The 16,895-nt window shown below is 29.7% G+C and overlaps 1 protein-coding gene and 1 pseudogene across 10 annotated transcripts in view; one reads left to right on the top strand and one right to left on the bottom strand.

The window, feature by feature from the left end:
* Positions 1 to 16,895, bottom strand: part of LOC107997218 (anion exchange protein 2) — a 58,736-nt gene that overhangs the window by 20,728 nt on the left and 21,113 nt on the right. For 4 of the 10 annotated variants that reach the window (XM_062081408.1, XM_017055653.3, XM_062081409.1 and 1 more), the window contains exon 2: positions 11,945 to 12,138. In XM_062081408.1, coding sequence (XP_061937392.1) covers positions 11,945 to 11,998 — 54 coding nt within the window. In that variant the 5' untranslated portion in view covers positions 11,999 to 12,138. Of the gene's footprint in view, positions 1 to 11,944; positions 12,139 to 12,351; positions 12,397 to 13,703; positions 14,175 to 14,489; positions 14,665 to 16,895 lie in introns of those variants that run through there. The other 6 variants (XM_062081411.1, XM_028666385.2, XM_062081412.1 and 3 more) reach the window with 5 other exon arrangements.
* On the top strand, positions 173 to 4,683 carry LOC114577463 (uncharacterized; annotated as a pseudogene).

The following is a 16,895-nucleotide window of genomic DNA, read 5'->3' as shown; positions in this document are numbered from 1 at the left end:
TCGGAACGTAATATCAGAAACCTATGATACTTGTGTCTACGCCACATTTGCTATAAGAATAAGATATCTTATTATTTCAACATATACGTATACGATTATACGATTTTTATAAATCTCGTATCCAATTTTCTTATAATTAATTAAATATACAATTAGTATATTTTTATATCCAATGATATGTGAAACTAATGTATATTTAACGGAATAAACATTTTGAATAAAACGAATATAGAATATTAAGTATAGAGATCTTGATGAGAATTCTTTTTTAGGATTTCAAAAGAGTAGTAGATCAGTGTTATATTCTTTATTAAATGCCGTTGAAGCGAACGAAGCCGTAGAAAGCGCGCATGGCTGTCAAGTGCCTGTCTACGGGCTTAAAATTGTTCGGATCGCGACGAGTTGGAACGAAGAAGGCAAGACTACAAAAATCGAGACGAGGAGACTGGAGACGCCAGGGGAGAGGGATGGTTGGCATGGCAGGTGGCCGAGGTGGCGCTGCATCACTCGTTGTCGGAAAAGTGGAAGGAAGAGAGGTTTTCCACCATCGACCGGGTTTCCTCCTCGTCCACTACTCGCTATATCCGGTATACACGTTTACACGCACACATATTCCGCTTCCTGCTCTTGCGACCTTGAACCTGAACCTACAAACTCGCATCGCTCCGTCTCCCTCTTCTTTGACCTCTCTATACGTGCAGAGAAAAGCTCTGCTATGAAAATCGATGCCACGTTTGTTATTTGTAGCACAGAAGCTGTTTGTTTTCGAAAAAAGAGAATTATCGTTTTATATTTATTTTGCAGAAAGAAATTTCAAACATTGGATATTTTTCGAACGAACTTGAAAGGAATTTACATGACGAAGAGGTTAGGTTCAAATTAAATCAATCAAAAGTTTGACTTTGCGGTATTTTTAATTGAATTCCAAGCGAAATAATTCGATGAAAATGAGATTTCATGGATTTATTTTTCGAGTGAATCGAAAAGAATTTCCACGGCGAAGACATTAGATTCAAAATGAAAATTATTAAAAATTATTAAATATAATTGATTAAATTTGATTTTACGATAATATCAACGAGGATAAATCTTGTCACTGCTAATTACTAATAATTTAGCAATTTAAAAAAAAGAAATAAAATAAAGATTACAGAAATTTAAATTTTTACAATTCGATCGTGTGTAATTCAACTTATGTTTTTCTCGCTTCTTTCGAGTTCGGGTGTATTTTTGATCAAACAACAAAATCGCTATTTCGAAAGAATTACAATGCGCTACATTAGAATTTAAGCGAACACTAGTGTATTTCAATAATCGAAGCTGGACCAAAGAGAATTCAATTTCTCTTCGAGCTGGAATCGATAGGGCGCCATTATCGAGTTTCAATAGGTCAGGTTTGCTGGTTCAGATTCTCGATGATGCAGCTCGGTTGTTGACAAGATTAAAATTTACCAATTGTTAACGAATAAATCAGTATCGATGGATATTCGAAAATAAATTTATGAAAATGATATATTCTCAAAATAAGCGAAACTGAAGTTCAGAATAAATGAAAATTTTATCTCCATTACTAGGTGCAACCTTCCTTTGGAGCTAGTGAAGCGATTAACGCGACACACTATACTCGACGGTTAACTGAAATACTATCCCACGAGATAAACTTTCGGTTAAACAACGTCAATGTACACAAAACAATTTTTCTAACTATTGTTAATGAAAATGTTACAATCATAATTTTCATATTTTTCTGAAATAAAATAATATCAAATATAGTGCTATTTATTTATTTCATAGATACATATAAAATTTTGAAAATACAAAAGAAGATAGAAAAAGATTCAGACAACATAACTTTTTTATTTTTCATTCTTTTTTTTTTGAAGATAATGCAATCTAAAATCGTTGTCACGATTTAATTAGATTCAAAGTTCGATTCTTTTTCAAATAAGACACGAAATTTAAAAACTACCGATCTTTTTCGACCATTGCTATCAACAAAATATCAATTTCATCTTATCTTAAATATGAATATCAATATTTATATTTGTATATATTAAAATTTTGCCTACATTTTGTTAAACTGTATATTTTTTCCTTCTAAGATTACTTCTTAAAAGTCGAGTAGCGTAAAAATATCTTCGATCGATATAGATATTCATAAATAACCGAGTGGTATGCCTCGATTTAAGAGCTCGTTGACCTGTCACGTGCATTTAGTAATTGAATATTTCTCATTGTTCGATCTCTATATTTCGTTGATTCGACGAAAGATTAATGCGGTCAATGTAATTCCATACATTAATTCGTTCGATTCCTTCAACGTGTGCGTTAATATAATTCTCGACTAACCTCGTGCAAATCGTTCTTTTATTTTCTTTTCGATTTATTTCCTTTGCTTATGCACGACTTCCCGTTTCTTACAAGTATAAAAGAGCTCCGCCAGTTGTTAAAAATAACATCTCTCCGATGATCCGTGCTTCTTATTCATCGACCCGACCTTCTTAACAATCTTTTGTACTGCACCATTGTTACAATAATAGTTATAGTTTTATAACTTTTTTCCTTGTTTACCTATGATATAATATTTCAAATTTTTTATTAAATTATTATATATATATATATTTAAAAGAAATATGAAGGAAATTTATAAATTTATAAATTATCATTATTTTTGTAACATTTTTCGAATTTTCATGAGTATCATGATTATCAATCAATATCAATAACTTGATCTATCTGATATCTTTCTGATAAGATATGTATTTTTTAAAATGAGAATTATGTTATTTATATGCATATTAAAATACCAATACTCAAAGAATATTTCTTTTAATTCGTCATGATATTATTAGATAATATTTATAGATTATTATTATTAATATCGTTATATGATTTATAAAATTGAACATTGCTCGATTTTATTAAAGAAAAAAAAAAATATAAAATAAAAAAACCGAAACCTATTGAAATCAATAATAGTAATAATAGATAAGTATTTTTTTTAAACCTTGAACAGATTAAGAATGTGGGTAACGGACGACCGATTCTGAGTCAGTTTAAAACATACTATATACATATTATATATAAATAGAAATAATTTCTCTATTAAAATTTTACATTTGTATTATACTGCAAATTATTAATCATTAACCAATAACAGTAAAATAAAATATTTAAAAAAATATATATATTTTCAAAAAATAATTAATTAGTGTTCAATAATATAAAATCAATCAAAAAATAATAAAATAAAATATAAATTATCGTTTAATAAAAAGATTTTTTTCTGATTATAATCTCAATTTTAATTTTTTTTTAATGAATTCTAAGGTTATAAAATTTTAACAAAGATTTACGTATATTTTTTTTGCTGTTTTGTAATATTTTAACGTTGAATTGATATAATACAATAAAGTTCAAAATAAAACATTGATCGAATTAAAATTTGAAGAAAATAAAAAATATACCAAACTCACTTAAGTTTAAAACTTAAGTTACCTTTAACCAAAAATCTCGAGCTAATCCTTTAAACATTCGTGAATGATTCGCTGGAGGCAATTGTGATATTATTTTAAGAGCAATTTTGCAAATAAAATTTGGTTTATACACCTACATTTGTAATATCTCTAAACCTTGAACTTCAACTAATGTCTAGATAATAAACCGATATAACCAGGAAATTAGTCAAGATTATAAAAAGAAATATAAATATACAAAGAAGATAAAAAAAGATAAAGAAGAAATAATGAATGTATCAATATTCTTAAGAAAAATTGAGTTTATTTTTATCTACTTTTTATATTCAGTGACTTCGATATGAAAAAAATAAATTATTTTTTAATATCTTTATCTTTATCTTTTTTTTATATACATATATATATATATATATATATGTATCCATCATGAGTCACAGTGAGAATGACGAATATATTATTTTATTCAATAATATTTATAATTCATATATCAAAGTATATTATATCACTATATACTAAATATTAATTGTATAATAAAAATATTTATATATTTGAAATTACTATATTATTTATTCGTTATAAGCTCACATATAGTTACTAAAAACCAAAAGTTACTCTAACCTCAACTTTTATTTCGTGTCGACGAACGTAGAGAATAATAACTAGCGAAAGACGAAGAGAGATTAAGAGCCTAACCGTTTAAAGAAATTTTTATCTTTATTGGTACGAAATTACTCGCTTCACTGGACACAAGAGGAGTTCTCTCCTTCCCAATAGATGGTGGGGATGACTCCCATATCTGCAAGAAAAGCTCGAGCAAATAACGAATAAACACTGCACATAAAATACAAAAACTAGGTTAAATTGATCAATTTTCTTGCTTTCGTTTAAAATTTTATTTTCGTTACATGAAATTGGAACGAATATCGAGTCGATATAGGAAATGGAGATTTCAGAAACAATAGGAACAGCAGACAAATAAAATCGAATTGATTCACAAAATAAAGGAAGCGGCGTTAAACACGAATACCTTGCAATTTGGTTTGAAATGCACGGGTGAAAGAAGAATAAAAGAATAGTCACCTTCACGGTTGCAGGAGTTGCCACCATTGAATGGATCTTTCTTCGGCAAAGTGATATGCAGCAACATACTCCCATAAAAGCTAGCCACCTTTTTCGTGGGACGTTGTCGCGTAATCGACCTTTATGATACTGCGGCCACGATTGACACCGGTCTTGTAATCGAATTTACGGCTTCCGGCCTTGCGTAAGTGGTAAGCGGCATCCATGAGCAATGTGCAAATCGTGACTTAACCCATTAGGAACCGAATAGCGAAATGATAACGCAATTTTTATACATGATTATTTTGATTATTTATTCATCAGAATAGAACAAAATTTGAAATATACATCTACGTTAAAATGTATTTTATTTATCAAAAAATTGAATTATTTATTTTTAAAGAAGATTTAATTATTTTCATAATCTACCATTTCGTTTACATCATGAAATGAAAATATAAACGAAGATTTAGATTTTTTATACAAGTGTAACAGTATCACTTTGATATATTGTATTGTTATATTATTTTCTCTTATACTTTAAAGGTTACACGTAAATAATAATTTATATTATTTTGAGATGATATCAAAAATATATTTTTAAATTGATTATAATTCGTGTAATTACCATTTCAAAAATTTATTTTCTCCAGTCCTGATTCAATGAGATAGGAAATCAAATCCCTGAAATTTGGAAGACAAGAGAAAGGGGAAATGGGGCTTCGAGGGGAGCAAAAGCCTTTACATCGATCCAATTTCGACTTTCATTGGAGACCTCGAAAATATTACGGATTGATCATAGGATTGATCGAAAAAATGAAGTTTACTCGCTTTTAGGAATAAATCCTTTCGATCTATCTATCTAATGTCGATCACTTTAAAAGGACGAAGAGAAATTAAATTACTTTTTCCACGTTATTTACAGAGTGTTCAGTTACAAGGATTCGAAAATTTAAGAAATGATTTTTCCCATTGAAATAAAACGAAAATAATACTTTCTAATTTGTAAAGACGACTTGAGAAAAAAACAAATTTTAATTCAATTTTTTTTTATTCTTTTCAATATCACACATGACAAGCATCAACATTTAGTAAAATATAAATATACATTTTCCATATTTATTTATTTAAAAATAATAAAATATTTTATTATTTTTATAACATTTGAATGTAATTCCAAATAAAAAATGATCCGTCTTCGATTCACATTATTTAACAATTGTATAACAATTGTAATAATAATCAAAGTTACACAATCGATAAATTAGTCAGTTGATAATTGGAGAGACCAAGGGGGATGGATCAAATCGCTTTCATCAAGTGTTAACGCGAACTGACACGAGCCGTCGCTTATGAATATCGATTTCCATTGATGGAATTCTACCAGAAATTCCAAAGTCAACGTGTCGTGTATCAACGCGTAAACAGAGGCGGCAACCGAACGCCTTTTATTCTTCCATCAGGATCGATTTACGCAATACGTGTAGAACAAAATGTTGAGAAATAAAATTTTTATTAATTCCTGACGTCTAATTGGTATTTATAGGTGGAAAATTATTATAATTATAATTTGAACGAGTTGTTTATCAAATTATCGATATTTGATTTTCTTCGTTATTATTATTATTATTCGCAGAGAAAAATAAAAAGTTAAATGTTATTCGAAGAATGTATATTTTTCAAAAATATAATTTCAAAATTAATAATTCTAAAATATCTTGATCAAGTTTTTTAAGCGATACGAAAGATAAAACGAAAAATAAAAATTTTAAAAGATTATTTTTATATTAGTAATTTTTTACATCAAAAAATTGCAGTTATTTCCTAATGTGGTATTAATTCCCTCTCACATATTGGCCTCTTCGATTTTCAGGGATTATTTATCTTAACGTTGAAAAACATTTCTTAGTACAGCGAGCGAATGTGATTCAGAATTTACGTGAATAAAAGATCGGAATCATCACCAGATATAATCAACGCGCATCTGGATTCAATTCCGCCAACTTATGCAACGCGAAAGAGACAAATATCGAATTTCTTTGTTACATCGAACGCGTTATAATGGGATTAGAGATCCTGCGTCGAAAATAAATAACGAAATTAAGATACGTTCGATGCATTATACGATTATTTCTCAATCGTGTTTTTGATCGTGCCCTATGTTAAGAGTAGAGAGCGTATCGAACTATCGATCAAAAATTTATAATCATTTCTTAGATTTTTGATAGAATTTTCTAAAATAATACGGATTTAATCCAATTATTTCGATTTAAAATCTTTTTTAAAAATATATATCGTATAATTTTATCGAAAAAAAAGAAAAGAGATAAGATAATACGATTTTTGACTTTTTTTAATAAATAATTCTTGTTCGAACAATTTTGAAAAATAAACATCTTGACGATTTAATTCATTTTTCTTATTTTGAGATACGTTTAATTTAACAAGAATTTGTTTTGTTTTAAAAAGTAAAATCTAAAAGAGTATAACGTAAATAATATATGCATTTAAAATACCTTCCTTGAGAAATTCATGTCAGAAATTGCTGTTATATCGAAGAATACGAAAAATACAAATATTTGTAGCACAAAACATGGATAATAAATCTAAGAAAAATATTTACATTAAAAATATTCACCATCCAGTATATAATTGAGAAATCAAAACTGTTATCGAGAAATCAAAATATTAATCGCAAATATTCGTGATAAAATCATCTTAAATCATCGATAAATTTAAAAATATTTGCAAATCGATGTTCGAGGGCATTACTTTGAAAGTTCAAAGAAGATTCGAACGATTTTCATAATTCAAAACGGTTATCGACACGGAACGATGCTATTTCCTTTCGAAATATGACCGATTACGAGACGATACGAACGAACCGGTTATATTCTGAAATGGCGAAGATAGCAACACGCAACACGCGGATTATCATCTTATCGACATGGATTTGAAAAAGCGGGGCAAGCTCGTGCTGGATAATTGGTCTGATTGCTGACGGTCGTAGGTCAATAACATTTAACATGAGATGCAGTCCATTGAATCGCACGCTACTTAGCTTACTGCTTTGCATCGATCGACAAACGAAAGTTTTTTAAAACAAAACGCGAAAGAATTCGCTCGCGATTGCAATTATTAGCAATTTTCCTTCATGTAACTCGACAACGTGCATTTGGCAATGACCTTGATACAATGAAGTATACTGTTTATATGACCCGAAACACAATGACATTTGATCTGCTCTTCAAAGAGCGGCGTATCGTTTCAAGGGCACCACTCATTGCTAGTAGAAATCGCGTCTATTTTTGACGCGAGTTACAAGAGGCTTGATCGAAATGGTAATGTATTTTGCTCTTTCCGTTTTATTCACTTGTCTGTGGTTTCACGATCTACTGTTTGCTTCGACTATATATAACTAAAAGCCTAATCTAAAAATCAAACCGAATCTAATCTAACGTTTGCAGAGTATTTCATTTGTCATTTCATCTCGATAGTAGAAACATATTCAATAATAGAAACATATTAGAATTATATCACGACTATTAAAAAGAAACGTCTTCTAGAAATTTGAAGCATCATTATTTATTTTTAGTTCACTTACTTCTTAACGAGAGCGAGAAACCATTAGTCCGAGTGAGATAAAAAGAAAGTCGAGGCTGGCTAGCGTGTAAAAAACTTGGAGACTCATTTGGCTTGAAACAATTTTAAGAAATTATGGGAATGTGTGAAGGCTATTTACTACTATATCGACCTTCTTAAATATCGTATTTTTCATATTTTTGACGAAACATTTGAAGTTTAATATAATTTAGATATTTGTCTTAACAACGAAAACACAAAGAAGATTATTGATTATGCAGATATTTTAAAGCTGATTAAAATTATTTTTTTTTCTAGAATTCTTATTTTCCTTTTTTCTTCACATGTAACAACTTTGTTACGAACAATTTTATCGACCGTACTTGTAACCAGGCAAATCGTAGCACTTGCTTATTTTTTACAAAGTACTGGTTTCTTTCAAAAACCTATTTTAAAAATAACTTAACGTTCAATTCTCTTGTATTCAATTTACCAAAGGATATTATATCAATTAATAAATATTATTATAATTTATCGTATTCATCATTACTTTTTCTTTAATTAATTAAGATACACAAAGTATTCTACCGATACAATAAAAAGTAGATTTTAAAATAAGGATATAGATAAAAGTTTATTATTTTTCATCCACTGAAAAATTAATAGATCGTTGTATAGAAATCGCACGTGACGCATCGTTCGCACGTAAAGAATGTTAATTTTAGTCGTTACGTTAATATAAAATCCATTAAATCTGGGACATCCGTTGAATCATAGCCGATCGAACACACGCGGTTCTGCTGTGTAATCTTTGTGGCACGATAACGACCAGTTTAACGACCAGTATCGGCTTTGCACGATGGGATTCACTGCTCGAACGTGTGTGAGCAATCATGCGCGACATGTTAATTAATTCCTTCGCACGTGGCCAGTTGAGTCGCGAGAAACGAAGTTGTAACGCGAGACCGCGGAGGCGATTGCACTCACGTGACTGCTCGGTCCTCGTTCTAATTTGGTTTTGCACGTTATTATAATTAGAAATTTCTACACATATAAGAGGCGATCAATATCCAAAATTTGCAACGGTGTCGTTTAACGTTTGACTCTAATGATGAATTTCTAAAATGTGAGTTTATTAAATATTACCTGTTGTAATGATAATTTCAAAATTTTATGATGGGAGATAAAAAATGTAGAAATAGAATTTAAATACGCCGTGTCAATATTTAAAGTATTATTTTTTAATACTAATCAATTTCTGATTTCTGGTGATAAAATTTTAAATTTAAAATTTTAATTTCAATAATTCTGATTTTTTATATAAAATTTTTAAATCTAAGCTGAAGTGAATATACAGGGAAAGTTATGTTGTGATTACGATCCGATTGGATTTGAAAATTTTATGGCGGGAAGGTGAACAATTTTAAATTTATCTTAAGCAAAATAATATTCCGATATTAATTTGTAGATTTTAAAATTGAATCGTTCGAAAACTTGCGACTCGTTTGACGTAATTTTACCGTAACTTTTATTAAACTTTCAAAACTGAGTTAAAACAACTGGTGCATGGTAGCAAACAGTAAAGTAACATGCATGAAACTTTCTAGTTGGCTGAACAACAACATACTACAGAAAATCAGATCAACTACAACTTTGCAATTACCCCCTGTCGAAAATAAGCAAAATGAAAAAAGTCTTGGAATCTTTCGAATAACTTTAGCTGTTTCAACTTTTTCGTTATTTAATTGTAAGTTTCTTATGTGTAGAGCGTATATATAGATGTCCAAAAATTTAATCGATGCGATTCTTCAAGCTAAAATAAGTCGAAAGTTAAAAATATAAAAATTTTTTATTTTACGAATTAGTGCAGTTTAAGAAATCTAGTTACAATCTAGGGAAGTTAGCTCACGTCTAGGGATATTTTGGACAACTTTTAATTACCAAAGCGAAGAATCGCAAATTTTTTTTATTTTTGACTTATTTCGATCTAAAGAGGAAATTTCTTAAATTTTCAAACACCTACAACCAAATAATCTGTAAATCAGAATTGAGGTAATTGCATAGTAAATTAGTGACGTCCATCTTGAGCATCATTGCGAAAACGAAAGATGTACAATTTTAAAAAAATATTGGTTTAGTTTTGATAAATAATTTAGTTATTCATGAATAAATAATAGAAAATTGATAAATCGAGCATCTGTGACGCTACAAGAGAGCGATTTGGCTATTACACAAAGACAAGGCTTATCATTTTTTGACGTCATAGAATTCTCATTAGCAATCTCGCGGAAATGACATATGATATTTATTCGTTATATACTTTTGTCGTACTCGAGAATTATCCATTGAATCTTCCTGGAAGAGAGTAATTTCACACCAATAACAATACAACATAAATTTCTTCAAATCCTTAGGCTCTCAATCCATCCTTATCTTTCACTTAACTGTTATTTTTATAATCGTTAATATCAAAGACAAAACGAGAATAGCATTTTGCTTGTACGTATATATAGACTTGTATGTTTATAAGGAAATATGTAGTTAAGTTTTTTTTAAAGAAAATTGAAAAAACGAACTTTTCATTAATAAACAGTTTACGATTTTTCAAATATTTTTTTTCTGATAATAAAATTGGATATTAACACGATAAATAAACAAATTATCGAGATTAAACGACATTACTTCGTTTCTTATTCTTATATCGCTCTCGTGTTCCGAAACTTCACGATCCCGCCCGAATTATTCCGATCTGTTCCGAAGTTTAAATTCTTAGACGACATTATACATCTCTATACCGTACGTGATATTAAAAAACTGAAGAATAAAGAAACATCCCTATAAAAGTTTCAATATTCGTTCGTAATCGAATTATCATGATCTCGTTTCGATTCACCGATATCAAATGATCGATGCAATCAATCGATTAATTAAAATTCCGATAAACGTCGTTTAATTCGAAAATACTAATTGGAGTGTAATAATAAAAGAAGGAAAAAAAAAGGATATGCTTATTCTCGTATTCTTTTGTTTGCGAGGAAAAAAATTAAATGGAAACTGGTAATAAATTAACGAGAAATTACATTGTGTCGGAAGACTAAAAAAGTCGGCACGACTTTAATCAATGGAAGAGTTTTTTTTAAGAATGTAACGTAAATAATTGGATAAAATGTGTTTCGTAGAAGTTGAAATATATGTTATTGCCAAGAACAAAAAAAAAAAAAAATTACTGAAACTGTCAATAGGATTCCAAATAAAATCTTCGATAACGAACGAATCTCTGTTTTATATATTTTTTTTATAATATATATAATAAAATCTACAATATATACTTTTATACCGATAATAATAAGTATTGGGAAAACAATAGATTATCATTTATTTTTTTTAACAATAGCAAGTGCTTTTGTTCAATTAAAAATTTTAATTATCGATTAATTCAATTCAACACGCCTTAAATGTAAAAATTAAATCAAAGAGTGAAGACTGAAGATTAATTTAAGAAAAAAAAGCTATGATATCGCTAAAAAAAATATAACTATCTAAAACATTTACCTGTTTTAACCAGTTCAATAATCAAGATACCAAATAAAAAGTATATTGAAGATAATTATATAGAAATAATATAACGTTTGAAAATTTATATATACGATTATAAATATATCGTTATAGTTAGATAAATATACGTATGAAAAATACGAAATTATTAATCTCATCAAGCCATTACAATATTAACACGAAGAATAATTATTTTCGAATTGTTGAAAGGATCGATGCGTGTCGTTATTATGAAAATAACGATTGAAATTGGAAAAAAATAAAAGACTTACCGATACCCTCTTGCCAAAACCAAGGAAAGACAACTTTCTCCTGGTGTTCTCCATCGTTCACCGGTCGCGGTAGCTGCTGCAGCAGCTATCACCTTAAGGTGTCGTCTTTTTCCTGGGTGCTCGGCCGATCCTGAGTCGGGACGGCGATGTCCACATGTGGAGGAGTCGCTGAGATGGCAGCTCCGTTCTGCTAGCTGTGCAAAAAACACACGCTTTATTTACTTTTCGATCTCGCATCGATTGAAATTTATAATTTTCATTTTTCATTTTCAAGCAAAATCGATCGATCGATATACTTCTGCCACGTCGCTTTTGCACAATTGGAAGATTCGGAAGAAGTAGATGTGGAGAAAATCGATAAGAAGATAATTAAGAGTTTTAAAAAGTGTTAAAATAATAATACGTACTTCAAAAACTCGAATTCCAGTTTTAGAAATTAGTAGGGATAATTTCTGCAACAGTTAAGAGAACAGAAAGTGCGAAAGTTAATACTATATTTTTATTTATAAATTTAAATATGAGTATAATTTTAAGTTTCCTTGTTGCTCGTTTTTCCACTTCAACATAATATTTCATATAATATTTCTATTTTTGTTTTGATGAAGTCACGTGATTGTTAACTTTCTTTATATGTATGTGTAATAATATTTCAAATAACAATTTTTGGAATGAATAAAGACAGAATAAAAAAAAAAAAAAATAAGAAATGTCGCGTACAATATTTCATATTTTCAATCTAAATAAAGTAATATTATTTCAAATTTGTTCAGTAATGTTTATTTATGAAAATATTTTTTAATAATTTTTTACTTATAATTATTTGTAATTATTATTTTAATTTTTCTAATTTTATGCAAAATCGATTAAAAATTTTAATAATAAATTTTTTCTTGAAATATTTAAATCAATTAATTTATTTAAAAAAAATTTCACTTAGTAATTAGCTTTTGAACTAATTCAATTATCTACTTCCTTTTATAACTCTATTTTTTTTTTTTTTGAAATGTGCATGAGTAATAAAATTAATAAGTCAGGTTTTTTTTCAACTACAATTAAAGAATATCGATAAAGGAATTACTAAATAGCGATAGAAATGGAAACACGCAAAATAACAAGACAATTAAGGAAATAAGAAGGAAAGAAATAGGAACGGTTTCATTGGAATGGGTAAATTGCAGACTAGTTAATGCTTTATCCGATGAAAAAGAAGATGAAAATCGATTAAGAATAGATGGAGCAACTGATATTGCAAAGAACAAATGAAAATGTTTAAATTGGATTTCAGAAGACAATGGAATTTTTTTCTTTTTTTCTAAAAAAAAATCTACATCAGAAATTAAAAATTAAAATATTTCGACAAATTTTGTTCTCTAAAATGTTTCAAACTCAGATTCATAATTAATCAACAGCAACAGTATAATAATAGCAATTATTATTCTAGTTCATGGAAAATGAAATTATTTATTTATTTTGTTTTATATGAAATATTGTATACAGATTAGCGAAATTATATGAAAATTTAAACGAATAAAAATATTACAAGATATAATTAAATTATTATTAAAAATGGATAAAAGTTACCAAAAATAATTTGTCATGCAAACTGTTTAGACTTCGAAAGTTTCGAATCGCGAAAATAGGAAAAATTTTCGAGCGTCCTTATCCACGATGAGAAAATAGGAAGACGGGCGAAATTCCACCAAAAGAAAATTTTAAAAGAAAAAAAGCGAGTTTGAAAGACCACACGAGGAATACACACCTTGAAACGAGACGATACGCCCTAGCGCCACGAGGGCGACGTGGTCGGCAACGAAGACAGCGCTGAGGATAGCGATCAGAATCACGAGCGAGCTTGAGAACACTTGTTCGCGAACTAAGGATCGTGGAGATCACTCGACAACTGAACCACTATCAGGGAAGGAGAGGTGACTCGACAACTGTGACCGACCGACTGACTTCGTTCGAGACTACTACCGCTACTATTAACAACGCAACATCCATCCAAAGAGACCGATTCTAATAGTATTACTTGATAAATAACGTCCGGACGATGTGGCGTAATATTTGCGACGAATAAACAACGAAATAAAACGATATACGTATTTCCCGATCGTTCACGTGACGAATCGTTGGAATATTGCCCGGAAGAAATCGGATAATTTTTATGTACACTTTTTTCACGTAAATCTGTCAATAAGTTATTGCTTCTCTCTTTGAGAAAAAAAAAAAAAAAAACAACAAATATGAGTTAATGGAGAAAAATTTTTTATTGCTAACAAAAACGTGTAGTACGCGTTATGTACGGTACTGCCCTCTTTAATTAAAATGTCCTTACATTTGGAGATATTCGAGAAACTTCAAGTTTATGTACATTTCTCTTAAACAATTGGGTTAATTTTAAATTTCTATATAAAGTTTATATGTACTTTCTAATTTCAAATGAAAGCACGAAAGAAGACACGTAAAGGTTCAAATATTTCAAGGTGTCTTGAAAAATAAAAAAAGGTTAGTTATTTTATGCTCGGTGAGGACAGAGAATACATACATGTAATATCTCGACGGCAGAGTTATCTCCATCGTTTCCTCAAATTGCTTCGCTCTCTAACGAGCCTCTATGTTTTTTCACACTAAGCCAAGGAACAATTGACCGTCAATGTTCGTTGTATTTCATACTGCTCCTTACTTTGGTTAAGGAACGAGCTAAGGAATTAAAAATGCGATAACTGGCAATCAGATCGCTCGTCTCCTTTTTTATAGATGTACGTATATTCTGTATGTGTATATTATAATTGTACACACTATCTACAAACATTTGTCGCAACGTATGTTTGTTTTCAACGAATTTGCGTTCAATTTTTTAACATCATTTTAATGTCGCATTTTTCAATTTGTCACTCATATGAGAATGATTCTTAATTGTGTTTTTTTTTTATTTGACAAATATGCGAAAATCGCACGATGTCTGAACGATAAAAATATTCCTAAAATAACTTTTTGCTCTCGAGAATCTCGGAATAGATTAAGAAAATAAAATAATTCAAAAAATCATGATCATAAAGTACACTTTAGAAAGTCAGTTTTCGTTAATCTAACCTAAAATTTCATCGATACTTTAACAAATTACGATACCTATAAACATTCTTTGTGCAAATATCTGGTTCTATTTTTTTCTGTGATCTTTTTATGATCTTTATAGGTTCGTAAATATCATTATTTAATTATTTTTAATTATTTTTATGCAATTAACGAAAAATTAGTGATTTAAGTCGAAAAGCACAAATGGGAACGAAAATAACGTTACAATCAAAAAAGTATATTCGATAAAGGATATTTATATAATCATCTAATGGCAACCATATAAATACATATATATATCTCAATTAGAATAAAAGTTATACAAGATTAATTATTGATCGACTTGCACATATATATAAATATTTTTCGCATTAAGATGTTTTAAATGCTTCGGAATGGTGTAATGAAATAAAAAAGAAAAAAGAAAAAAAAAAAGAGAAGTTCAATCGAAGAATGTTGTTCGTTCTTCCATCGATAATTTAAGGACCGTAGATAGAATTGAAATACAAGGATCAGCGTTCGCTCATCTCTAATTACACGATGGAATCCAATGGAGTTACGTAACAAAATGCCTATCGTTTTTCTGTCGCATATTCGATTATCCACGCCACGATACCTGGCCCACGATATTTAGTCGCGCCTTGAAACCGTATTCTCGGCATATTTTTCCGTTAAGAACGATATCTTCTAATAATAAATCTAACGGATAATAAACTAAATTGAAATTAACAACGATTCTATCGTGATCAAACTTTTTCTTTATGCTAATAAAAATTCACAATTCCTCTTTAACGAAGCGTGGACCGCGGAATGCGACGGTTGGGTCAAAGATGACCCACACCTCGATAAATCCTTAAAAACTTAATCTTCTTTTTATTATACCGGATTTTCTCGATGGCGTCTCGCGCGTCAAATACAACTTTAACTCCTTACAATTTAATCGAGAAATGTCGAAAGCAGAGTTATTTTAATAATATTACAAATTCTTATTTATTATACACTCGCTTATAGAAATAAAATATATTCTTCCAATAACAGGAGTAATTTCTAATAAGATACATCTTTTTGTATTATCACCCTCCCTCCCCTTGCAATTGTCTTCATACATTAAGAGAATTTTTTAACAAAATTAATTATGCTGATTATTCGATTTCATTGTAAAAATAATAGATAGATAGTACATATAAAAGAGAGATAAATGTATAAAGTCATGAAATAGGAATAAAGTAAATCCATATACGTATATACATTGTGCAGATTGTGGAATAAAAATTGCGATGACTAATTTTCTAGCACGAGCTTTCTCAGTTTCGCAAAATATCACTTCGAGATAAGGATTTAATCGTATCTCGTTACATTTCACTTGGGTGAAATATTTTATCAACGAATCAGAATATTTCCACGAATTTCAATTGCTTTCCTCTATCATTCAAGATTCCTATATGCGACGTAACGAGGAAAAAATGCGCTCGGCCCGCGATACACTTGCTTACGCTGTTTGATCGATTGCGACGTCACGTGATTTACGACATTCTTTTAACGAACCGCTTCTTCTTCGCCCCATTCCTAATCCGCGCTGTCCATCATTCGGGGACAAGATAAATCTATTGACAAGCAATAAAATCACTAAATCCAGGGAACGGCCTCCGCAGGTTTCCTCGAACAGGAAACAGGAGCGTTTCTTCTCTTTTTGCTCGGGTGATTTTTCGTTGCAGTCGCCCCGCCACGTCTCCGAGAAAAGAGAAATGGCTAATCGTTCGGGAAGCAGAGATAGAGGCGTCGCTCTTCTCGCTTCTCGATGGTTGAATGGCGAACGAAAGCTTGAAAAACGAGTTTCATTCACGATGCTTAACCCGAAAGTGTTATTAGACGTTAG

The sequence above is a fragment of the Apis cerana genome, linkage group LG11 (assembly GCF_029169275.1).
Source record: "Apis cerana isolate GH-2021 linkage group LG11, AcerK_1.0, whole genome shotgun sequence".
Lineage (NCBI taxonomy): Eukaryota > Metazoa > Arthropoda > Insecta > Hymenoptera > Apidae > Apis > Apis cerana.
Note: the sequence above shows the minus strand (reverse complement) of the source record. Positions and strands in the feature narration are given on the sequence as shown.